The sequence below is a fragment of the Podarcis liolepis genome (genome assembly GCF_965112155.1).
Source record: "Podarcis liolepis genome assembly, chromosome: Z".
Taxonomy (NCBI): domain Eukaryota; kingdom Metazoa; phylum Chordata; class Lepidosauria; order Squamata; family Lacertidae; genus Podarcis; species Podarcis liolepis.
Window position 1 is genome coordinate 49,993,476 of NC_139570.1, and position 26,432 is coordinate 50,019,907.

The 26,432-nt window shown below is 48.1% G+C and overlaps 1 protein-coding gene across 6 annotated transcripts in view; it reads right to left on the minus strand.

Annotated features, from left to right (window-relative positions):
• Window positions 1-26,432, minus strand: part of DENND1A (DENN domain containing 1A) — a 268,183-nt gene continuing 241,751 nt past the window's right edge. For 3 of the 6 annotated variants that reach the window (XM_083485795.1, XM_083485796.1, XM_083485797.1), the window contains 5 exons: window positions 24,681-24,737; window positions 15,982-16,070; window positions 5,630-5,758; window positions 2,148-2,403; window positions 1-1,771 (listed from right to left, as the gene is read on the minus strand). In XM_083485795.1, the coding sequence (XP_083341921.1) occupies window positions 494-1,771; window positions 2,148-2,403; window positions 5,630-5,758; window positions 15,982-16,070; window positions 24,681-24,737 (1,809 nt within the window). In that variant the 3' untranslated portion in view covers window positions 1-493. The remainder of the gene's footprint in view (window positions 1,772-2,147; window positions 2,404-5,629; window positions 5,759-15,981; window positions 16,071-24,680; window positions 24,738-26,432) is intronic. The other 3 variants (XM_083485792.1, XM_083485793.1, XM_083485794.1) reach the window with 3 other exon arrangements.

The following is a 26,432-nucleotide window of genomic DNA, read 5'->3' on the forward strand; positions in this document are numbered from 1 at the left end:
GCAAATTCATCCCGTGTTTATACCTGCATTTACACCTGGAAGCAAAACATGATTCGCGGCCTGTGAAAACACAGGAAAGACTCCTAAATTCAATACTGATCATCACATTGGTGAGGAAGTGGACCCTAGTGGGTGCAGGAAGAGAGAGGGCTGGGGCTGCAAGACGATACCTCTTGACAACTGAACACTCTCCAGTTCAGTAGATACTTTGACGGAATTTGGAAGCTTGGGAATATGACTTATCTACCCCACCCCAGTGTTTTCTTCAGCTACTCTGAAGGCTTAAAGGATGACGGTGATCCATGGGAAGGAAGCCAGTGAAGGTTTCAGGGGGATCCTAACAGTGTTTAGCCAGGACATCCTACCAACAGGAGTTGGAGCGCAGGTAGTAGCTCCTGGCTGACTAACCCTTTTGCTCCAGTGGAATTCGGTGCTTTTATACTGGCTCAACACACAACTTAACGGGAATGAAGCCCCCCTCCCACCGGAAGATTCACTCAAATGTTTCCCACTGCCTTCTCATCTGTTCCACTTTACCTGGGGTGACAGAAACTTCTTGCTTTGTCTTATTTAGCAAGTCTTCAAAGGGGTCTTTAGTAGCCTGAGGTTTGCTAGGGAGTAACACTGACTCTACAGCTTTGGCCTTGTGGGGAACGAGCGGGAGGTCAATGGGCCTTGCAGCCAGCCTCGTCTTGGTCTCTAGTTTCAAGGCAGAATGGGTCAGGGGCAATGTCCGAATTTTAGGCTTTGCTGGCTGCAGGGTATTGCTTTGGGAAGGGAGCTGGTTTTGCACTGGGGCTGCTGGAGACTGGGCAAAAAGGTTAGGCATGGACAGCGTCAGAGGGTTTGGGGGAGGCCTCTGGGGCTGATAGAAGGTGGAGTGTGATGTGATAATGCTGGAGCTGTAAGCATGGCCTAGGGAAGGAGCAAAAGGGCTGCCAGGGGGCCTGACCAGGGACAGCGGCACAGGTGCTGGCGTGGCCTGCACAAATGGGTTGAGAGACGCCTGCCCAACTGGTGCTGCAGAGGGAGGGTATCCCAGTGGCTGCCCAAGTGTTGCTGGCATGGGTGGCATGAGGTCACCTGCTGTTGTAGGGAAACCAGTTGTGAGATTGGGAGAGGATGACCCTAGCAGGCTTCTGGCGCTGGGCTGGAAGCTCAACTCTTGACAACTCCCTGCTTTCAATGGATCTAGGAAGGCAAGGAGAGAGTCGTTGTTGCTGCTCGTGTCCTCCACACAGACCTTGACCGGCTGAAGCATCTGTGTTCCATGGCCACTGCTGGGCAAGAGCTGGTGCTGGTGAGTGGCAAAACCAGCAGGCTGCCTGAATTCAGGGTCCAGGGAGATGTTTCTGGGTGCAAAAGTGTCCAGCATGAGCTCTGAAGCCAGGTCACTGGGTCCTGCAAGGCAGGGTGCGGTTTCAAGCAGTGCCTGTTGCTTGGCAAGTCTGGGTGCAGGTGGCAGCGGAACGATGCCCAGCTCTGGTGTCTTCCTGCCCTGCGGCCGTGGGATTGTGATGTTGCCTTGAGTGCCAGCCGAGGTCCCAACGTCCTTCTCAGGGAGATCCAGGATGGAGTCTCTGCTCCGCGGCCTCCATGGGGCGGAAGACATGTTCTCAAGAGGAGCCAAGGGCCTCTCTGGGGAGCTTTGGGAATACTTTGTGGGAATGGCCATGTCATCCTGGCCCAGGCCCCACAGCTGCTTGTAGGGGTGAGAAAACTTCATCCCTGGAGAAATCCAGCTCTTTTCGGAGAAGCCAGGATCCATCCGCTGCCAGGAAGCACACAGCAGGTCACAGAATCATAGAATCGGAAGAGCTCTCCACCACTTCCCTCCTTTCCCACAGAACCTCCTGCTGCGATGCTCCCTGTACCTGGACCTCTCTCATCCTCCCCCTCCTCCAATCCACTGAGGCAAAGCCTTTCTGGAAGCATCTCTTTCTCCTCCCATGTGAGCCACCCAACCTTTCCTCTCTGGTTTGTCACCTCCCCTGCTCCTCTTCCTCCAGGCCACCTGACTTATGTGGCAAGGCTCCCTTCCCCAGGCCTCAGGGCCTGATCCAATCTCTGCATCCATGCCCCTTCCCCCCTTTCTCCACAGCCCCACACATTGTGCTTTTCTATTCCCCCAGAAGCAAGCAACATACCTGGTAGTCAAAGGTCCCCTGCTGGTCCCCTTCATCCTTGGGAATCCTCAAGTCTTCTAAGCTCTTGGCTTGGCTGAGCAGCTGGGATGGAGGCTCTATCTCCAGCCCCGAGAATATGCCTCCCAGAAGGCTGATTTCCACAGGGCTGTCTGGTGTGGGTGGGGCAGCACTTCTACCATCTTGAGGCCCCTCAGGGTTGACACTCTCTTCGCTCTCTGCGCTCTTGGACTCCTTCAGGGCACGGTAAGGCTGAGGCCTGGAGGGCAGGAAAATTTCATCAGCTTAATGTACTACGGCTAAAGAATTCACCAACCCACTTCATAGTAAGAAAAAGCCAGCAGGAATTCAAGTCACTTTGGTAGGTCCACACGTCTAAAACATCTCCCGGGTCAGAGATGAGGCTCTTGCTTTCAAATACAAGGAGACCTGAAAACAAGGCTAGCCTGGACCCTCTCACAAGTTCCAAAACTGTGTTTGGAAAAAAAGAGAGAGAGAGCAAAGATTAAGATTTATGCCAGTCAGCAATGGTTGAACGCTGATGCCACATTAACTTCAGTGTAACACATCCAGGCTTTTAAAATGGGAGCAGATTTTGATGTTTTACGTGCCTCGTAAGAGCAATAAGGTAGTAACTGTAGCTGACAAACTCCTTTACAGACTAAGACATGCACTTATCACCATCAAACCAGTGGAGACTGGAAAAGGTCAAGGAGCCAGGGCAGCTTGGTGGGGGAAGGGGAGGGCTAGCATCCATGTGGATGGCACTTTGAATGCATTGAGGGAGGAAGTGAATCTGTACTGGCCACCGATGGGAGAAACTCAGGGAACATCAGACCCCATTATCCTGAGGGGGCCTTTGGAACCAGATACAGTGGTGCCCCGCAAGACGAATGCCTCGCAAGACGGAAAACTCGCTAGACGAAAGAGTTTTCCGTTTTGGAGGTGCTTCGCTAGACGAATTTCCTATGGGCTTGCTTTGCAAGACGACAATGTCTTGCGAGTTCCTGCGGGTTTTTTCCCTCCCCCCCTTTTTCTAAGCCGCTAAGCCGCTTATCAGCTGATCCGATAAGCCGCTAAAAGCTGCTAATAGCGCTAATCCGCTAATTGTCAATGGGCTTGCTTCGCAAGACGAAAAAACCACTAGACGAAGAGAATCACAGAACGGATTCTTTTCGTCTTGCGAGGCACCATGTACAAAGCCCGTGTGATAGGGAACGCAGTCCCAGCACACTTGCACATGAAACTGCACATCACACATCCCTCCCAGGCAGGGTCCCTGCTCTGCTGTTGCAGAGACACAGCTCAGCTCCCTTCGCTCTGGCTGACTCAGTGCAAGGTGTTCCTGGTGCCTTTGCTGAGGTAAGCATCAATGATTAAACCAGTGTCACCTTATCAAGAGATACCATGGTCCATTATGGGCGAGAGAGAATCTATTGTGGGCTCATTGAGCACCAGCCAGCCTGGTCCCGTGTACCTTGGCAAATGGGCCTTGAACACCCTGCGATTTGCATGTCGGCTCCACATGCGAGGGAGAGGCAGCGCAATGCGCATCCAATTAACACCATAAACTGACATGCATTTTTATGGTGATTGGCATTTGACTGGCAGCCAGTCTCACCGTGCCCTTTAAACAAGGCTTCAGATTGAGGAAAACATTGGAGAGGCACCAGGAAACAGCAGCAAAGCAAGGGAGCCCTCGTCTCTCTCTGGCGCCTTGATAAACTGCACCCTGCAAACTCATTAGCAAAGGGTGGCTCGTTCCATCCCCCATTAGAGAAGGAAACGCAGTTTGCTCAGATACGGTGGATGCCTCATTACCGCCAGGCGCAACACAGAGTTGCCTGTGGGGGGACCGGAAGCTTTAGCCAGCAGAATTTTCTGCAACAGGCATTCTCTCTCTCTCTCTCTCTCTCTCTCTCTCTCTCACACACACACACACACACACACACACTTGTATGGAGATGAAAAGTGTCACCTACAAGGTACCCAAGTGCAGAACGTCAACCTATGTTGGGAGAAGATGGAGCGTGCCCTTGTTGATTCTCCTTGACCTCTTGGCTGCTTTCTGTACCACTGACCATGGTATTGTTCTGGGGAGACTCCCAGAGTTGGCAGCAGGGGGCACTGCTTTGCACTGGTTCCATTTTGACGTGGATGCTCAACTCCAGAAGGTGGTGCCTTGGGGAAGCTGCTTGACCCCATGGAGCTTCAATCTGGGATACCAGAGAGTTTGATCTCATCCCTCTAGCTGAGTGGGGTCATTTTTGGAGAGTGCTGTCATCAGTGTGCTGATGACACACAACTCTGTTTCTTTACAGCTCAAGCACATGTGTCAGTGGATGTGCTGAATTGGTGCCTGGACTCAGTAAGGGACTGGATGAAGCACAATCCAGGTAAGGCTGCAGAATTGCTGGCCAATGCAACGCATCCTGTTCTGGAGGGGGCGGCACTCCCATTGAAGGAGCAGGTGTGCAGCTTTGGCAGGGGTGGGGGGCAGGGTGGGGGCGGGTGTTACTCTTGGGTCCAACCTTATCATTATAGGTACAAATCATGGCCCTGAGTACCTTCTGCCAGCTCAGGGTGGCATACCAGCTACAACCCTCTCTGGACATGGAAAGCCTGGCTTTAGTTGCCTGTGCTCTGGTCATATCTAGACTATACCACTGCCATGTGTTACACATGGAGGCGCCTTTGAAGATGGTTTGGAAACGACAGTGAGTACAGAAGGAAGACGCCAGATGGTTCTGCAGAACAAGAAGGAAGGTGTGAAAATATAGCACCAGTACTGGCTAGACTGAACTAGCTGCCCATTATTTTTTGAGTCCAAATCAAGGGGCTGGTTTTTATCCTGAAAGCCTTATGCAGCCGGGGGCTAATATAGCTAAAGGACCACTGTTCCGCTTATGAACTTGCCTGGACCACCTAAAGCCCCTCCCTCCACAGGGTGGCAATGCGAGAACAGACCTCTGTAGCCACTCCCTGTTCATGGAAAGCTTCCCTTGACAGTGTTTTGGTGCCAAGCAAAAATGCTTTCATTTTCCTAACTGTTTTGGGCAGCACCAATATAGTATATTGTTAAAGTTGGTTTTTTTGTAATTTCGCTATTTGATGTTTTCTTCCTTGCAAATTGCTTTGAGACTCATTAATTGGGAAGTGATATACACATTTAATAACCCTAAACCAAGAAAACATGGTGATGAGGGGGCAATGGCTACCTGGAAGCCTGCGAGGTGCATTAAGAAGCACGACTCAGCACAGAAACATGCAGAAACATTCGGTGCTGGGAGAAGAGCAAAGCCTGGAAGTCCATGACAAGAGCTGTGCAGGAGACATGCTCATATGCACACACACACACACACACACATGCATGACACGTGCCACAGAAACACCCAAGCAAGGGAAAGACTAATACATCAGTGGGGTGCCCCAAGCATGGAAGGGGAGCAGCTCTGGCTAGTGCAGCAAAGAGTCAAGGTATAGACCATTCAAAGGGAGCAGAGAAGAGGAAGCTGTCAGAGAAGGCAGAGCTGGGGTCATCTTCCTGCGGAAACTCATCACCGGAAGAGTCCTCTGAGAGAAAGACCGTATAGTGGCGTGTAGGCTTTACCAGGCTGAAGGAAACGAGGGAGAACGAGAGAAAGAGAGAAAAGGAAGGAAGGAAGGAAGGAAGGAAGGAAGGAAGGAAGGAAGGAAGGAAGGAAAGAAAGAAAGAAAGAAAGAAAGAAAGAAAGAAAGAAAGAAAGAAAGAAAGAAAGAAAGAAAGAAAGAAAGAAAGTTACTGAATTGAACCTGCAGAAGGAAAGAAAAACTTAACACACACAAAAATGTCAAAAGTTTCTACGTTTCTGAACAGGGTAGCTGCATTCAGGAAGGACATAGCTTATAGGGAGGAAAGTTTAAGTAAAGATTGTCTTTTTATAACCTCCTGGGGAGCTGACTTCAGGTAAGAGGTGGAGGGCAAGGAAACTCAAGGAGCCCTGCTATATTCTGGCTATTATCCCATACTCCACTTCAGCCCCCACCATAGAATGCTGTACCCCAGGTCAAAATCACCCTTACAAAAGCACAAAGACAGGCTTCCAGCAGCATGAATGGAAAGACTTTGTCTGACAAGATCACAGCAGGAAAAGTTCCCCGATGGCAAAATGGAAAAATACTGGAGCCCGTGATAATCTCCGGCGTGCAGGCCCTGTCAGAAACTTAAGTCATCTCCGCCACATTCCCCTGGGAGGAACTCAGTCAGGTGATCACCTCTCCTTCAGGCAATGCCATCCAGAACAGGTGCCCTGCTTGAGAGGATGGGGTTAGCCAAAGAGGGCTGAGAAAAGCATGCGCATGTCCCAGTTCAAAAAATAAGCTGGTATTCTCAAGTAATCTCTATACAGAAAGCTGAATGTGGAGAAAGGCAGAACCTGTTTCCACCACTGTGGTGGCACCATTTACACCTACGGCAACAATGGAAGTGGCTGCAGGTTTGTGTACAACCTGGCTCAGAGTGGCATTTCTCTACACCAGGCAAGTCCTACTTCGAGGAGGCTGAGATCTACCACCCAGTATCAAAAACTGGCAGTGATCTACCACACTCTGCCACTGTCATTCTGAGCTTATGATAAAAATAATAACCACTGGTAGTCCATAAAACCTGAAAAGTTCATCATAAGTCAATATATTTTTAAAAACACATGCTTTGTATACTTGTAATAACATAAGAAAATAATTTGAGGACAGGGTCCTACATAATCAGAACATGATGCGCGGATTGTTGTTCACAAAAGCTCATGCCATAATAAATGTGTTAAGTCTTTAATGTACCCCAGGACTCCTGCTGTTTTTCAAATGAGTCAGGGGCACATGTCAACCACAGCGGTTTCCCCCATAGTTTGAAACAGAAATTGGGTAAACTCAACTGCAGAGTTGACAGCCTTCAAGCACCACCTTAAGAACAGGACGAAACCTGTACAAGCCCTTTCTCCTGGATCCACCCTTCCTTTTGAGTAAACCTAAACAAGCCCTTTCTCTCTCTGAGGAGCCAGCAGACAGGGCGGCACCCACCCACCCTCCCTGCTCTTTTGTCTTTCATCTTCTGAGGTAGCTGTCCAGGCAGGCAGGGCCCCAGTGCTGCAGGTAGAGAGCCTCACACCTCCCAAAGGTCTCCTCTGCTGCTGCAAATGACTAGCATGGAAGGGGGGTGTAGATAAAGGGTGGGCTGTTTTAGAGGGGGGAGGAGGGGGACACACTGCACACTCTGTAGGATTTTTGTTTTGTTTTGTTTTTCCATTAATGCAGTCGGCTCAATTCTTTTGTACGTCTTCTCGGAAGCACCGTATTTTTCGCTCTATAAGATGCACCTTTTTCCTCCTAAAAAGTAAGGGGAAATGTGTGTGCGTCTTATGGAGCGAATGCAGGCTCCATGGCTTCAGGGATAGCCACCTGAAGCCTCCGGAGCGCAGCAGGAGCTCCCGCTGTGCTCCAAAGGCTTCACTGCTTTCGTGGGAGCCAGGAGAGCAAGAGGGATCGGTGTGCACCAATCCCTCTTGCTCTCCTGGCTTTGCTTCGCTGGAGAGGCGCTGCACAGCTTTCCCTCCCTGTGCAGCGCCCCTTCAGCAAAGCAGGAGGAGAAATGGAAGGGGCTCCATTTCTCCTCCCGCTTGGCTGGAGAGGCGCTGTGCAGAGAGAGAGAGAACATTTTTTTTCCTTGTTCTCCTCCTCTAAAACTAGGCGCATCTTATGGTCAAGGTGCATCTTATAGAGAGAAAAATACGGTAAATCCCTCCAAGCGGAGCAGAGTGGGTGGGATGGCAGCAGCCACGTAGGGCCCCCCCTCGTTGGTTTACAATGGGAGGGGGGATAAGGCAGTCCTCTCCTCAAGGGCTGGATCCTGGAATGTCCAGCACCATCTCTCTCTCTGGACCCAAACCAGCCCTTTCTCTCGAGGAGCCAGCGCACAGGGCTTCTCTCTCTCTTTCCCGGGCTCTCCATCTGCATATGCCTTCTCCCGCCTCGTGCCCACTTTCTTCTCCTTCTCCTTCAGAGAGACACAGAAAGAGAGAGATCGACGAGAACCAATCCCACGCTCTACCAGTCGATTGCGACTGATGTGCTGGACAGTGCTGCTCTACATGATCCCGAGAGGAAAAACAGAAAAGAAGCAGCTGGTTTTACAGGTGCGAACTGGTCCCACAAATAGCGTCCATGTCAGTCTCCTGGAGATGGTAGCTCAAAGTTTTCTCCTCAAAAACAAGTTGAGTTGTCTTTTCAGCAGTGACGCATCACTAAAATATTTATTATTATAAAAAATACATCTGCCTTGTCAGTGGATGCTCTGTGCTCTGCCTACACACAGACAAGTTTTACAACCCACATGTCTGGATGTTTCCAGAGAAAACATAATGGTTGGGGTGTTCTCATACACAAGGATTTGTAAAGCATATGCCATTTCTGAGGTCCAGGGCTGGATTCTGCAGTCACAGAAAACAATCTCACTTCAGTGGATCTCAACAGGGCAGGCAGCAGCTCAGAATATGCTCCACAAGGTGTTTTATTTGAAAGGGGGCTGGATGTGCCAAGCATGCACTGCTGCTCATGTCAAAGGAGCCTGTGCAGGAGAAGTTCCCAAGGAAATGGAATCTGTTAAGCATGAAGGTTTTTGCGGCAATTCCTAAATCAGCCAATGCAACTTTTTGCACTAAAAGGCCATAAACAACCAACATTTTTTAATTCCGTTTTTTATTAATCCACTTACAGTGGTACCTCGGTTTAAGAACAGTCCAATTTAAGAACGATTCGGTTTATGAACTCCGCAAAACCGGAAGTAGTGTCCCAGTTTGTGAACTTTACCTCGGTCTAAGAACAGAAGCCGAACAGTGGAAGGGCACCGGTGCAGGAGGCCTCATTAGGGAAAGCGCGCCTCGGTTTAAGAACGGTTTCGGTTTAAGAACTGACTTCCAGAATGGATTAAGTTCATAAACTGAGGTACCACTGTACTTTAGATTCATATGCATTGCAGTTGTACATGCCACACCCTGCAGTGGAAAATTTAGGGGAAATGTGTTGAAGAACAGTATTGTGAAATTTGCAGCCCAGGGACTGGGGACAGCCAATATTTGCCTTGCAAAGATTATGCATTTTGCAATCCCTCCCAAGTGAACTGCACGAGGCCTGTAAGGCGTTGCCTCTTGGCTTGTTCATGCGATGGAACACTGAAAGGGAGGCCATGTAGCTCAGTTCTGCCCATGCTGACTGGAAATGGCTCTCTGGCATTTCAGAAAGGAGCCTCTCCCAGCCAGACCTGGAGATTGAACCCGAGACCTTCTGCATGCAAAGCAGATGCTCTGCCTGCGAATCACTACTTGGGTGCCGCTTTTGCAGAGTACAAGACTAAGGCAAGACCACAACACATTGAGGTCTAACACAACAACACCAGAAAGGTCCACTGATGAGCGAACTTCTTTTTCTGACTGTAAGCTGACATAAGAGCCCTGAGGCTGGATCAGGCCAAGGGCCCACCTGGGTCAGTATCCTGTTCTCAAAGTGGCCACGACACCTTAGTGGGAAACAGCAAGCAGGATTGGAGCGCAAGAGCAATCCTCTCCCCTCCCATGGTTTTCAGCTGCTGGCATTCAGAAGCATCGCTGCCTCTGTCCACGGAGCAGCCACTGGTAGCCTTCTCCATAAAATCTGTCTAATCTTTAAAAGTCATCCAAATTGGGGGCTGTCACTGCCTCCTGCAGTTTTGACTATGTGCTGCACAAAGAAATACTTTTTTCTCTGCCCTGAATCTTCCAACATTCAGCTTCATCAGAAGTCCCTGAGTTCTAGCGTTAGTTGTTTTAAATTATTTATGAATGTTGTTTTTAGCTCTTGGGTGAATCTCCCTTAGGACTGGACTAGAACATCATTCAAGAAGGATATCTTCTTTTTAGTCATCAGGTAACCAGGCGCTGAAGCTGCAAGACCTGGAGAAGCACTGAATTTCTGAATGGAGATGTGCTGGACCACACTCACCACCCTGGAAAACCTCCCCACCTTTCCTTCCTCTTAATTCAGCATGTATAGCTAAGCATGCCTGGACTTAATTCCTCCCTCTACTAGTTCTGAAGGCAGTATGAAGAAACAGCGAAATCAAAAGGTTCTGCTTTTCAGGCTACATTTTGGCTCAGCCATACCCAAAGAACCGTGGAGGGACAAAATATATACCCCCCCCTTCCCGGTGAAAGAGCGCCCACTCAAGATGAAGCTTACATGATGCTTGAAGGCTGGGGAGGAGTCAGGTGGAGGGCCAATATATTTCGCATGACCCAAAAAATTATCAAAGACATGAACAGAGCACCAGAAAGCCATCCCACCAAAATAGTTTGACTACCCAAGAAACAGCCACCGCTGCCGAAAGGCTGCCTCTTATGACAAAGTGGATGCCATCAGCAACCTGCTTTAAATTTCAGCACCAGGGTGGGATTTTGGTTGAAGAGGGGAAGGGACGAGTGCTTGAAAATGTCCAAGTGTAAATTTTTCATTAGCTTGCGGCAGCTGAATCCGGCGTGAGCCTCTTCCCTCATTAACCCAATTCGGCTTCTCTCTCCTGCCGACTGCCACCTACCACTCGCTCGCATTCCACACACAAAGAGCTGTCTCTGGAAAGGCGGTCGCAGCAAGCCGGCTCTGAGGCGAGCGAGCGGCAGTGGGAACTTTGCAGGGGTGGGGGGAGGTAAGGGACCTGTCCGTCACAGCACCAGCCCTCAGCTCTCTACATGACTGCTGGGGCTCCTGCCTCCCTAATCTTTTCACCAAGTTCCCATGCAGATGGCTTGCTGATCTCCTTCTAATGTTTAGTTTAACATGTCTCCGGTTAGCGCCAGCATATGACAGTGCTGACAGCCGTGGCTGTTCCTTTTTAAATATCATGTCAGGATCACGGCGCAATAAAGCCGAAGACGCGCTCCACGGCGCTGCCTACCATTAGGAGAGTTGCTGCTTCGGTTTTAATGAGGACAATCTGCATTTCGGGGGCTTTCCCTCCCCCCCACCAATGTGTCAGGATGCCTGGACAAATCAGCAGCACATCACGTTGGCCAAAAACCAAGTGCTGACAAATGTAGATATTTCAAATTTAATTGACACCTAAACGTACTTAAGACAGATAAAGGAAAGGAAACAAAAGAAGGGGGGGAATTGAGGGGGGAAGTGGCTGAGCCATGGGGATGGGCATCACATGGCAGGAACCCTGTCGCCAGGTTGAGATGGGGAAGAAGACAGGCTTCATTCGGAGTGCGGAGCTTTTAGGCTTGGGACAAAAGGCAGGCTCTGGAAAGCCTTGGTGGGTTCTGTTTCAAAAGCCTCTTGCTTCAAAGAGACCCTGGTCTGACACAAGCCAGGGCAAAGGTCTGTTTGGACACAGCAGTCTCTGATTCCCAAGGGCATGGGTGCTGGTGCAGGAGCACAGTGGGGTGGCATGTGTTGACAACACCCAGGGCCAGGCAAGGATTGTGCTCCCCAGCGTCACTGTAGGTGCTGCCCAGCAGGCAACAGGTGCATTTTGCTCACTGCCCCCCCAGGATGGCTGCTCCTCTTGGAGTTCGCTTGCCAATCACCAAATAGGCACTCTTAGTTCAGCAAGCTACCGCTTGGGGTGGCCGGCACTCCTTGGTGGGCTTGGCAGTGTCCTAGCAGGGCGGGAGCCACAGCTGCTCCAGCTCTTGGAGGAGGGCTGTTGGTTCTCTTCTCTGCACTCCCGATGCAGGACATGTGCTCCCCCAAGGGGACATGCTGGGAAGGAGACCCCAGGAAGGACCAGCGCAGGCTGGGAAAGTCCAGGCTACAGCCAGCAGGAGTTCTGCTCAGGGACAGGCGTCGCTTGGCTGGCCACCAGGAGAAGGAGGCACCGCTGGAGCCCAAGAGGCAGACAGTTCAGGCCAAAGTGAGAGAACAGGTGTAGAGGAGAAGAGGTGGCTCCTAAGCAGATGGCTCAAGCAAGTGAACAAAACCACATGCTGGGGGGGGGGGGAGAAGCACTCTGCCCTTCAGAAATCAGTAGCTGATCCCTCTGAGGGGTGGAGAACACTGATCCTCACTTAGGCAAGGGGGAGGTTCAAGTCATGCAAAACTCATCCCGAGGAAACATGACAGAGAACCCTTTCCTCTTAAATAATCTTGTGCAAAAGAAGAGCTTTTCTGTGGCCCCAGAATAACATTCTTTCCTATCCCCAACATGGCTAATTATACTGAAAAGTCCTTTGGGACTGAGAAATATTATTAATTCAATTTATTATTTGCTTGCTATGCAAAAGAGTCTCTTACAAAATTGTAAGCAAATAATGCATAACAAAAAACTGGGAAGGGGGCAGAAACAAATGGGAGCAGCAGCTGGAAGGGCGGCCTGGGGGGGGGGCAGGGAAAACCTGCTGGAGATGAAGAGGTGTCCCATGGAAAGCCGTCTCCAGGAAGCCACCCAGCCCCTTTCCGCTCGGGGATCCCTCACCACTCCCTCAGAAAAGAAATGTGTGTGTACTGAGTGCTGGATGCTGTTCATGTAACCTTGTTTTTTGTTAGTATATTTGCTGTTGTATTGTTTTGCTATGTTATTATAAAACGGTTTTGGTATTGTTTGTTTTCTTTGTTGTAAGATGCTTTGAACATGAATGAACGAATAGGTGTCTTGGCCTTTGCCTGAAAAGCAGCAGCAGAAGTTACCAAGTGTGGCCCTGGATCTGGAATTTGGGGCACATATTTGATACGAGCTGAGAATGTGAAGGTCTGTGGGAGCTCAAACAGCCATGGCCCACACGGAGCCCCTGCCAGTTATGCTGCTAATAACCTGTGGTGTGAGCACTGCTGAGCTCCTGCTGCTTTCTGGGTGGCTGGGCACTGCAGCCACTGCCCTCTGGCACAAGCACACAACAGTCAAAGCACAGTTAAGCACCACGGTTTGGAGGAACCTTTTCTGCCACCTTCTGCCAGTGTCCACCAAAGAATCCCTAAACGGCCTCGGTCCAGTATACCTGAAGGAGCGTCTCCACCTCCATCGTTCTACCCGGACACTGAGGTCCAGCACCAAGGGCCTTCTGGCGGTTCCCTCACTGCGAGAAGCCAAGTTACAGGGAACCAGGCAGAGGGCCTTCTCGGTAGTGGCACCCGGCTGTGGAACGCCCTCCCACCAGATGTTAAAGAGACCAACAACTACCAGACTTTTAGAAGACATCTGAAGGCAGCCCTGTTTAGGGAAGCTTTTAATGTTTGATGTATCATAGTATTTTAATATTCTTTTGGAAGCCACCCAGAGTGGCTGGGGAAACCCAGCCAGATGGGCGGGGTATAAATAATAAATTATTATTATTATTATTATTATTATTATTATTATTATTATTATTATTATCAGCAAGAAGAGGAAGGTCTTCCTGGGCACTGAAGACTCTTCCAGTGTTTAAAGGGAAGCTAAACTAGCTGGAGTGACCAGCAGCGCTGACCTGACCTCTGTGGTGCTTTGCCAGTTCTGAACTGTTGGGCTCAAGAGCTGCCTGGGGAGAAGGGCTGTGAAGGGACTTCAGGAGGCACCGTGAAGGAATCTGCCCTTTGTCATCAGGAGGAATGCAAGTGTATTCCCCATGACTCAGTAGAGGAGCTTCCATCAGGGCTAGTCCTTCCCACCTCCCCTTTGAAGAAAAAGTTGGGGAAAGAGTGGAGAAAGGGAGAGAAATAGGGATTCACGAGCTGCAACTCACAAACACATCTAAAACCTGGCCATGATCTGCCCCCAATTAGGGAATAGGCCTCTAATGTTGATGCTCCTGGGACTTGCAGCTTTTGAATGCTTTTAAGAATTACTTCATGTATGTACTAATTTTGTTGGGTGTGTGTTGTTTTTGCTTTAATGAACTGTCCTGAGTGGTTTTTAAGATGTAAGACTAGATATTACAAAAAATAATAATAAGGAAAATAGACCTTAAGGGAGATGATCCCACCCTAGTCCCCCCTGGGGGAGAGCAGCGTTTTCTCCTGTTGGCTCTCCTGAGAAGGCCTCCGTCACCAGGAAGGGGGCCGTGGGGAGGGCACTTTGTTTGCCACACGACTCCCTCAGGGCTGCCTTGTTTGCTTTAACACCAAGTGGCTGGTAGCAGCCTTCTGCTTTCACAGGCGGAGGTGGTGGAGAAGCAGCAGCAGCAGTGAGGAGAGCCCCCAGGAAGCCCACATAGCACTTGAGGCAAGGAAATTGCAAGCACACTTACATGTCGCTTCCACTAGATTTACAAGCAGCAAAGGGGTAGACAGGCTGATTTACAACAGTGAGATTTTGGGAACTGCTTGGGCCTTGGTGCTGAAACATTTACACCTTCAGTGTGGGCACAGCCCATTAACATTGCCACAAACTCTCCGTGATAATTTATCCACCCATTTCTCAGGACTCTCTTGAGAATCAGACGCTAAATACATTTACAGGTGAAACTCGAAAAATTAGAATATCGTGGAAAAGTTCCTTTCTTTCACTAATTCAGCTTCAAAGGTGAAACTAATATATGGGATAGACTCATGACATACAAAGCAAGATGTGTCAAGCTATGATTTGTTCTACAGGTGAAACTCGAAAAATTTGAATATCGTGGAAAAGTTCATTTATTTCCATAATCCAACTTGAAAGGTGAAACTCATATATGAGATCGACTCGTGACATGCAAAGCGAGATATGTCAAGCCTTGATTTGTTATCATTGCGATTATCATGGTGTACAGCTGATGAAAACCCCAAATTAACAATATCAGAAAATGAGAATATTCAAGGAAATCAGCAAAACAAGGATTGCAAATCGAGCAAGATTGGACCTCTGAGAAGTAGAAGCAGATCTCGCTTTGCATGTCATGAGTTGATCTCATATATGAGTTTCACCTTTGAAGTTGAATTACTGAAATAAATGAACTTTTCCACGATATTCTATTTTTTCGAGTTTCACCTGTAATAGCAACAGGCAAACGGATGACATTAAATATCTGAGTGTCATAGGATTTACCCTCAGGATGTTCAATTGGGATAAACAGACTCTTCTCTGGAGCCCATTTTCTGACAAGTGATGGTGGAAGGGAAGATGAAACACGCCAGTCTTCCTTGTGACTATATTTATCTAAAAGCCTTAATTCTCTCTGATGCTTTTGCATAACTCAAAAGGGAAAAACAAGTAATCAGATACAAAGAGCCCATAAGAAAAAGAATACAGCGCATTCAAATTTTGTTATATTTAAATGGTTCATCTCTAGGAAATTCTGCCTTTCCTTGACGGAAAGCAATTTCCCTAACTGTTTCTAAAACACAATTAGCTCCTCCTTTGGCTTCTGATTGTACAAGGTGATGGCAGTGAAGAGAAGCCACAGGGATCACTGGGTTTTGGTCCATGATTTGCAAAACACACTTTTAACAAAGATTCCCAAGCAAAGCTGCTTTGTGCAGCTGTTCACGTTTCATACCTTGAACAGATCCTGCCATCCTTAATGACTGTGGGTCCCTGGCCCTCTTCCACAAGAGGGCGATCACGTTCCACTGATGCGAGGCTCCTGCCCAGGTTCAAAGGCAGGTGACTGTTTTCCACTGAACAATCGAGAATACCTCCTCCTCCTCCCACCCACCCTGGGCCCAAAGACCCTCAGCAAAGTTAAGCTGCTTGCCTCTTCGCAGAAATCAAGCATATTTCTTAGAACTTCAGAGGCTTTAGCACTAGGCTGACGTTTGCAGAATGTTCTCAACTTTATTGCACTAGTGGCAGAAATGGAAGGATAGGAGGAATATATCCCCCCACGACAACCGCTCCCCCCCCCCCCACTTCAGACAAGAGGAATGCAGAGGCACAGCTACTCACTGGTCTGGGCTGGATATGGAAGTCCTCTGGCCATCAGTGGCAACGTTGCTTTTGGGCCTCCTGGCCACCTGGGGTCTGGGGGGCCGAACCTAAGAGTGACAGAAAAGTGGAGACATTTTCAGCAGTTCTAGCAAGCTACACAAATTCACACGGAACCTACAAAAATCAACACCTTCCTTTTCAACATGGATCCCATTTCAACATGCCTGTAAATGACAACGACACCCTTTGCGTACAATTTCATCAGCAAGACGTCCAACCCTGGAAGATCAGAAGATGGTGGGTGGACAGGCAGAATAACCAAACAAAGGAGTTTGGAGGAAGACATGGGTCAAGGAGGGGGCGCTTGGTCTGCTGTGCGCATGAGGCAGGGAGAGAAGAAGCAGCAGGTGGCTTCACGAAATTCGGGGCATGAACTCCCAAAGTGAAACTTCAGGGCCCAGGTGGAAGTCAGAGCTGGAAAGAAGCACTTCAAATTCCTAAATGCCAGAATCTATTTCTAGGAGTCCCCTTTGAAATGGGCTAGGTGCGAGGCCTGTGCAAGAAGGGGGGAAGGGCAACACTCTTCGCCACCCAGGGACTTATCCAGCCTGGTGCACAGTAACGGAGAACTCCAGAGTCCGGCACCAAACAGTCTTCAGGGTGTACATCTGTCTGCAATAAATCCACACGCCAATCCTAAGCCCTTTTATACGGAATAACCCTGATTCTAGTATTGTTTACTTACAATCATGTAAACCAGCTTAGAACCACAGCCTTAGTTTTACCTTAAAATAAAATAAAAAATTGAGCATCCACACAATAATGGCTTCTGAGGGAAGTGCCTCTGAGTGGAGAGCACAGACTGCCCTATTAATGGATGAGGTGATTTGGGTGTCTTTCGCTGGTTTCAATGGAGTGTGTTGCCAGGAGCACAGATTCCATTCATCCCAGGAAAGCACCACTCTCTCCTGTAGTTAAGCTAAGAGCGTAACAAGAAAGGGAGAACATAGGAAGAGCCTTCTGGATGAGGCCTATCTGGTCCAGCCTCCTGGTCTCCCAGGGGCCAGCCACATGCCCAGTGGGAAGTCCACAAGCAAGACATGGCAACAAGTCTACACTTGCGATTCCAGCCACTGGCAGCCATAGGTTTGCTGCCTCCAACAGTGGAGACAGAACAGTGAACTGGCGAATTTGAAACGTATCTCCCAGGCAGGTTGTCAAAAGCAACATCAACACTGCAACATACTCACTTCGCTTTGTACCTCACAGAGAGGCCAGGAATGAGCCTCCAATGGGCGGCGGTCTCACCGTGCATACAGCTTGCACAAGATAGGCTCTCAAGCAAAGAGGGAGCAGAACTGTACTCTGCACATCACTGGCTACAAATGTGGGTCTTGGCCATTTCCAAGGTAAGCCCCCAGCCTACTTAACCTCACTTTAAGCAGCTAGCCCTAACAATGATTCAGTTTATTATTTATATGCCGCCCATCTGACAGGGTGGCCCCAGGCACTTTGGGAGGCTTACAGCATAAACAAAAACATAGTAAAGCACCATACATTAAAAACTTCCCTAAACAGGGCTGCCTTCAGATGTCTTCTAAAAGTTGTTTATTTCCTTGACATCTGGTGGGAGGGCATTCCACAGGGCGGGTGCCACCACCGAGAAGGCCCTCTGCCTTGTTCCCTGTAGCTTTGCTTCTCGCAGTGAGGGAACCACCAGAAGGCCCTCGGAGCTGGACCTCAGTGTCTGGGCTGAATGATGGGGGTGGAGACGCTCCTTCTGGTATACTGGACCGAGGCCGTTTAGGGCAACTTGGATGTTGTCCTTCAACTGGCAGGTGAAGAGATGTTCTTGGGCCAACAGGCTTTGGGGAACTGACTGTTTTTAATGAAAGGGCTGGTGCCATGCTGTTTTTATTTTAACTTTTTGTAAATTTTAAACATATTTTATGCTTCATTGTTTTTTAATGATTTTTCTGCCTAAGTTTTTAACGTCACAGGAAGGCTTTCTTATGAATGTACATATTTTTCGCTCTATAACACGCACCCGACCATAACACGCATGTTGTTTTTAGAGGAGGAAAATCCATAGGCATGCCACCCGTAGGCATTTCCTCCATAACACGCACAGACATTTCCCCTTACTTTCTAGGAGGAAAAAAGTGAGTGTTATGGTGCAAAAAATACGGTACCTTAAAAGAAAGGGCTTCCCACGGCCAAAACTGGCCTAAGTCAATCTTTTCTTCTTCTTCTTCTTTTTTATTGATTTATTATGCAAATAAAGACAAAGAAAAGAAAAGAAAAAGAAAAAGAAAAGAAAAACACGCACGCACGCACGCGCACACACACACACCCTACATACATACAGACAAAAACAAAACAGGTACAAAAATAAATAAGCAACGAAAATGGAACAAACTCAAAGAATATAAACAGTAAAGTAAATAACTAAGAAAGACACCCCAGGGAGCTGTTTCTCTGCTGAGGTGCTGGCTTTTCTGGGATGGGTTCCATTTGCTTATTTTTTGGTTTTGGTTTTGACTTCCGTCAATCACTCAGCAGCGCATTTCCTGTGGCTAAGACAGTTTGTCTGTATTTCATTATATTCCTCATCTTGGTATGAGGAGTCATATTCTCACTTACTGGTTTATTCTAAACACAGCCAAATCCTGGTTGTTGAACCTTGATTCAATAAATAAGTATTTAGGCATTCTCATTCCTTCTGGATAGTTTTTTTAGTCTTATTCCTTAAGGCTTCGGTTAGCTTAGCAAGTTCCAAGTACTCACTTAACTTTTGTAGCCATTCTTCTTTAGATGGTATATAATTACCCTTCCAATTTTTGGCTATTAATACCATAGCCGCCGTTATTGCATAGAAAAATGGTCTTATTTTTCCTTCTGGAATTCTTCTATTTATTATCCCAAGAAGGAATGTTTATGGCTTTTTATGAAATGTAATTTTTAATAGTTTTTCATTTCATCATAGATTGTGTCCCAGAATTTTTTTATTTTTGGGCATGACCACCACATATGAAAAAGGGTTCCCAGTTGCGATTTGCATGTCCAACACTTATTGTTGTGGTTTTCATTATTTTTAGATAATTTGACAGGAGTACCTATACCACCTATACTGCATTTTCATCCAATTTTTTCATATTTGGTAGCATGCTGTAAATTTTTGGTTTTTCTTCCATACCTTCTTCCACAGCTCTATCGGGTGTCCTACATCCTGTTCCCACTTTTTCATTACATCTTTTATCTCTTTATCCTTTAAATGCCAATTCAAAAGTAACCTGTACATTTTGGATAGGGTTTTCTTAATATTTTGCAGCAAATTTTTTTTGCCTAAAATAGAGGTTTTATTCTCAAAGCCATTCAGTTTTTTATCTCTTTCAAAAACAGTGTTAAGCTGGTGATGTTCTAGCCATGTTATACCTATTTTCTTTAGCTCTTAATAATTTTTAAATTTATAGGGCAATTATTTAATTCCATTTCTAGATCTTTATAGGTTGGCCAATTATCACTCATATTTTTCTTGTGGATTGTTGTTGCTTCAGTCGGCGATAACCACCATGGAGTTCTTGGTTCTAATATTAATTTATATTTCTCCCAGACGGCATATAAACTTTTTCTCACTATATGGTTAAGGAATCCTCTATGTGATCTAACTTTATCACAGCCCAGGTATCCATGCCATCCAAAAATATTGTCCCCAAAATATATTTTCTTCTTCTGTTTTTAATGACTTGTATACCAGCCTCCATCTGAAGATCACAGGGTGGTTCACAACATAAAAATACAAAATGAGAACACAATCACAAGGCTTTTTGTAAAAGAAACAGCATTTTTGTGCTTTCCAGGGTTTTTGCCTGCAGAATAAATATTGTTTGTTTATTTATTTATTTATTTATTTATCTTTGACAATTTATATATCACTTAATCACAAATGCCTCTAGGCAGTGTACAAAAAACTCAGTAAAGTGAAAATAAAAATAAATTAATATTATAAAATCAGAATTCAGTAAAAACGCCTGCTGGAATACAGTGGTGCCCCGCAAGACAAATGCCTCGCAAGACGAAAAACTCGCTAGACGAAAGAGTTTTCCGTTTTTTGAGTCGTTCCGCAAGACGAATTTCCCTATGGGCTTGCTTCACAAGACGAAACGTCTTGCGAGTTCTTGCGAGTTTGTTTCGTTTTTCTTAAAGCCGCTAAGCCACTAATAGCCGCTAAGCCGCTAATAGCTGCTAATAGCCGCTTTTTCGCAAGACGAAAAAACCGCAAGACGAAGAGACTCGCGGAATGGATTAATTTCGTCTTGCGAGGCACCGCTGTAATAAAAAATTATTGGGAAGTTCAGCAGGGAGGGGGCCTGCCTGACCTCAGCTGAAAGGGCGTTCCATGCAGCAGAATGCTTGGCTCCTGGTGGAAATGGAGCATCTGAGCCACAGAAGAGTGGTTTTCCCAAAGAGGGAGGAGTATAAAGGACCAGGTGGATCCTGAGAAACCCGTCCCAAATCTCTTAAGGGTCTTGTAAACTGACACAAGAACCTTGAAGCAGGTCTGGCAGTGCACAGACAACCAGTGCATGCTTTTGAGCACCCCCGTTACATGGTGGGGATAGTCTGTCCCCATCAATAATCTAGCTGTAGACCAAGTCCAAGGCTAGCCCCACAGAGAGGGCGTTGCAACCCTCAAGCCCTGAGGTCACCAATGCATGAATCAATGTGAGCAAGCTATCCCAGCCCAAGAATGGCTGCAGTTGGCATACCAGCTCCAGCTGGCAAAAAAGCTCTTTAAGTGGTTAGAAGTGCCTTTTGCCAGCTGGGCTACTTGAGCCTCCTGTGACAAAGATGGATCCAGGAGAACCCCAAAGCTGCGGACCTGTTTTCTCATAGGGAGTGTAACCCCTTCCAGAGAAGTCCACAATGGAATAGTCTTTGGGGGACAAGCAAAGTGCTGGTTTATGAAAGACAAAAAGGAGGTTCTCTCTCTCTCTCTCTGCTATGGCGAGGGACTCAGTGCCAGATGCTTCTGACCAAAGGAGTGGTGGCTGACCTGCCCTCCCTGAAGCCCTGGTTTGCACAGCGGGAAATGGCCCTGCCAGCATGCAGCTCAGCATGGATTCAGCATTTTGCATTTGAAATTTGCTATCAAAGCACTGGCATGAGGGCAGCAGCGCTGGGGAAGCAGGGAAGACCCCAGAGAGGTCCTGAATGCCACTGCCCCATGGGAAGGAGGGAGGACCAGATGCTAGAGGCCTCAGAGAGTGGCCTGCACACAAGGCTGATTCTCGCTCTGCAATCAAGACGGCTTAAGGCGGCGAATTCATGGCAGGAATAGAAGGATTAAGTTTGCGGCAACTTCGAGTGAACTTGCAAGGCGGAGAAACATGGGGGAAAAGAACAACAGAGCTAATTAGAGGAGCTGAGCTGTCAGAGCGCGGCTGCATGGCTCAGCGCCAGCAAACAAAAGGAATGGCTTGGCAATCAGCAGGATCGATGGAGGAGACTGCTTCATTAGGGATGATAAAACACAGAGAGAAGGAAAGGCAAGAGAGAGAGAAAGAAGGAGCAAAGGGGGGGGGAGAAAGAGGGAGAGGGAAAACTGTTTAATTAAGCCTAAAGCTGGCTTGTCACTGTGCGGCGAACACTTTCACCTTAGGGGCAGCCCTCTCGGGGTGGGGAAGGCAGCCCGTTCTTGCCAGCAAAGGCAGCTCCCCAGCGCCAGGGGAGGGATGCTAAAGAGGATTGTGTTGGATCCTGAGAGGACTATTATGGGGGAGAGGGGTTGGGAGAAGGGCCAAATCACAGCAGGATTTCAGACGCTACCAAAGAACAGGGTTAAATGCGCACTGAGTGCAAAAGTGCCATGCGCCTGTGCAACAATGTGGAGGGCAAAGGCCAATCATGTGAGGGCTGAATGGGCAGTTTACAGGAATTTCTGCCTACCTGGGGACATCAGCTGACCTTTATGACACGTGAGGAATCTGCCTTCCTTGAGCAACACACACACACACACACACACACACACACACACACACACACACAGGTTCTTAGGGAAAGAGTTCTGGAGGCGTAAAATGGATCAGGGTTCTGGAACCAGGTTTTTATTCTAAGAGCTGCTGCAGGGAAGAAAGAAGAGGAAGGTGTGGTTTGTTGGTCAGCCCTTAGAAACTGAAGGTTGAGGTATTGTGAGGCAGCCAACCGCGGGCTTCCCTCATGATGTTTTGGACTAATAACTCCTATCTGCCCCAGCCACCAAAGCCATAATGCAGCTGATGGGCACCAGGCTAGTAAAGGCTGCCCCACATGGATTCTGTGAAGACGTCACTTCCTGAACCCAGCTGCCATGAAGTGCTCCAGGCAACAAAGAATCTGGATAGGAGCGTTGCAGGGTGGATGAGAAGAAGCACACAGCACTAGGTTTGTCCTCCACAAACCTCCATAGTGCCGCATATGGGATCTGGCCACTGCCACAGCTCGAGTAGATTACTGCAACGTGCTCTGTGCATTTGGAAACTTCAGCTGGTGCAGAACGAAGCGTTCCTACCAGTCCAATTCACAGTGCTGGCATTGAGCTTGAAAGCCTAACACCAACAGAGGGGGACATGTGGCCCTCCAAATGGTATTGGACTCCAATTCTCATCAGCCCCAGCCATGGTCAGCAGTCAGGGATAATGGGTACTGTTGGAAGACAATATCTGGAAGACCACAGGCTGGCAAGCCTGGGTATAGAAACATATGATGTATTCAAAGGGAGGGATTCCTGACACATTTCTAGCAAATGATCTTCACCGGGGAGAATGTGACTTTTTTAAACACATGCACGGAAATGGAGAGACTTTGCAGACTGTTTTCAAAGCAGATGCCACTGTGAGCTTGGGCCTGAGATCCTGGGACTACTTTCTAAATGACTTGGTTTTTGCAGAGAGGAGTCCTGCGAGTAGCAACATGATCGGAGAGACTCTGACTGCATGAAACCATCTGTGAAGCTCCCAAGAATGACTTGGGAGCATCAACAGTTTTCCTCCAAGTTGGTTCTGTGTAACCAAACTCCCCCAGGTTGTGAGAAATTGGAATGCTGTGCAGGGATGTCCCTCCCAACATGTCCTGCGATAAAGCTTCCCATCTAGGAACAACCAGCTATTATGGCACCTTCTGCGGTTAACTCCCAACCCTCTAATCCACCATGTTTGGCACACAGATGGGTGACAATATCTCAGAGGACAACTAAGGCATTGCAGCTGAGAGATCAAACACCCTTGGCAAAATGGGCTTTGATGTCAAGACCAGCCAGCTTGGAGCAAGGTTGCTCAGCAGTATTTTGTCTTTGTAAACTCTTGCTGCAAGGGCCTGCTGGGAGGAGAACAAGGGGGGACATGACCCAAAGCTTTTAGCTATAGGGTGATAAAACACACAGAGAAAGTTTATTTCCTAGGTAATGAATCTCAACAAATCCCCAAGGGTCTCCAGCATCAAGGGCTCTGAACAACAGAGGCAGAAGCAATCAGCACCACCTTTGACACATGTAGGAAGGGAAATTATCAATGCATAAATCCATAACAATGACGTGCCGAGCTGAACACCCACTGCAAAGACATGCACGACCGGAACTAAATTCAGAAAACATGCACTGGAAGTTTAGAGCAAATGGCACACCTGACCTGGCTGCCAACCAACAGGAGCAGGAATCTGAAGCAGCAGCAGCAAAATTCCCTTATTCAGTTTTAGCAAGACAGTTTGGAAACTTGCCCTTGGTTTCTTTGATCTCACTTTCATGGAAGAAATCGGATTAAAGAAAACAGGGTTCTCTGGTAAAATGAGGGTTGCCAGGACAAAAATCCAAAGACTGCAAGGAGAGCAGCCTGAATGACACCAACTGTGGCACAGGGATTTTGGGGTGGGCAGTCAAGGCGCGTTTTTCACAGCAGGAGCAATGGCGTCATCTGCTGGAATGGCGTTTGTCAGGGCCAGGGGGCCTGGGGGGCAGATCTTGCCCAACACAGGATCCTTTTTAGCTTACTGAACTTCACTGCTGACCAGGGATGTGGTCTCACCAATCCCAAGTCCAACATGCTAACCCCTCTTCCACACAAGGCACCAACCTCCTTCTTTGGGCAAGGAGGAAGAGTCCTAGAATCAATGCCACATCTTCGCAGGTATCTGACAATGAGGACATGTGAAGGAGAATGAAATGCTGCTAAAAGGGGACCAGCATTTCCTTAATGTAGATCCTGTACCGCATGACAGTACACTGCAAGGTCCTCCGCTTGAAAAGCTACTTGTTTCCAGTTATATGCTGATTACTGAAAGGAAAAATTAACCTGATCTTCATTTAGCAAGTCTACATTTCTGTGATTCTATGACTGCTTTTGTTTTCTTCCAGAACACATGGAGGGCACAGATCCAGAGTGCAGAGGATGTTTGCAAACCTAGGGTCGAAATTTAGAGGCCGGTGCAAGTCTTCAAAAGCTCACTAGCTAAAACTGCATGTGGAGCCTAGAGGACTGAAAGTGAGAGAAAGGTGTCACAAGAGCAGCAGAGACCCTGCTGAAGACAAGCAGAGCAAAAGGAAGACATTTAGACGTAAGTCTACCAACGAAAGGGCAGCGGTTCCCTTTTGGGCTTGGCAAGGCCCACCAAGCAGGATTTAGTAAGACAATGGAGAGTGCAGGGTTAAAGGTGGCAGCAGAGAGGAAGAACGGCCAGCTACTCACGGGCCTGGAGGAGCGGTGGATCTTGGGAGGAGGTGGTCTTGCTGGTCGGGTGCTTAGCTGTGGCATCAAAGCGGAAACTTCAGTCATCAGCAAATACAAAGCACACTGGACATTGCTGCATGCTAAATACGCAGTTCCTTAAGGCCTCTTTGAGATGCACCCCCAAGCTTTTTGCAGCTGACAGGTCTAACACCACTACAGGGCAGGTGCGAGTAAATGGGGTGGGGAACCATCTCTAGTCCATTTCAGGAGCCCTTTTGGGGGATTAGACAAAGTCACGGAGGCAGTGGCAGTGGTCTATCAATGGATACTGGATGTGACTCCTCAATGGAACATCCTTGCTCAGAGGCAGTCTACCTGAATACCAGCTGTTTGGAGGGGTGAGGAGAGAGGCATCAGGGGAAGGCTGTTGCCCTTCTGCCCTGCTGCTTGTTTCTCAGAGGAGGCATCCAGTTGGACACTGGAGGAAGCAGGGCACTAGACCCGACTGACTTTTGGTCTGACCCAGTAGAGCTGCTCTTACATTCTGGGAAAACCATGGATTATATTATATTTTTTAAGATTTATAACACATACACAGGCCAAAATACAGCGCTGCAGCCACTGTGAACACCATTTAGAAGGGTGGTGCTTTTGCAACCCTTGAAATGTGGAGAATTTGGCTGTGTCTTTATTACGATCTTGCCCAACCTGGTGCCATCCAGCTTTGTTTAGCTACAACTTCCATCAGCCCCAATTGCAGTCCAAAACAGCTGGAGGGCACCAGGTTGGAGAAGCCAGCTCTATAAAGGAGCAGAAAGACTAAAACCTTCATTGCACCCCTGTGCTCTGCTCCATGCAGGGGTCTGTAGAACGGTTAGCAAAACCAAAAACGCTGTACTCCAAGGAAAGCTGATGAGATTTTCTCTCCCCCCCCCCTTGTGATGAGAAAATGCAAAGAGCTGCTCACGACAGGCCCTGGGGAATCCTGCAGTGCCCAGACGCTCTCCAGCCTCTATGAAAAGTTAAGGGCTAGAAGCTTGCTTTGTTAAATTACGAAAGAAGACTAGAGATCCTCTGGGCACGGACTGTGATACTCAGCACCAAACTCCCCTTTGCACGATGCAACTGCATGGGATATTTCCCCCTCCTGCCTACGTGTAGGACTGGCCACAGGGGATGCATCTCATTCTCCCCGCATTTGAAACATTCCAGTAACGGCCACTGCTGGAATGGAGGTGGCCTGTGAGGAAGGCCCTCGTTTTTCTGGCAAGACAAGTAAAAAGGGGGAGCAGAAGGACACCCACCCACTCCCACAGAGCTTTCTCTTTTCAAGTTCAGGAGCCCCCCCCCCCGTCATACTGCAAACACATATTCAAAGGACGTGAAAATTATATTTACTAAAACCAGCATCCGATTTGCAGCTAATTTGTTGATGCAGCAAAACACATTGTTTCCAAAAGGTCAGAAGTGGAAGCTGTGGTGGAACATCAGCCTAATTACCTGTGCTACATAGATGAGGCTGTGGATGTCCACGCTGGTGCTGCTGAAGGCAGCTAAATTACTGTCACAGGCCTCTTGTCAAAGGAACAGGCAGTGGGGTCTCCGCAAGGGAGGTGGGGCGGGATGCTTCCTGGCTCTCCTGACGGCTGCTGTGGTGCACTCTGCATGCACCCGCTGCGAGGGCATTGGGCAGGAGCCTTGGCCTGAGCCCAGAGATGGTGATGGTGTGGATTTCACACCACTTCTCCAGGGTCTGAAGACACTGCCTTT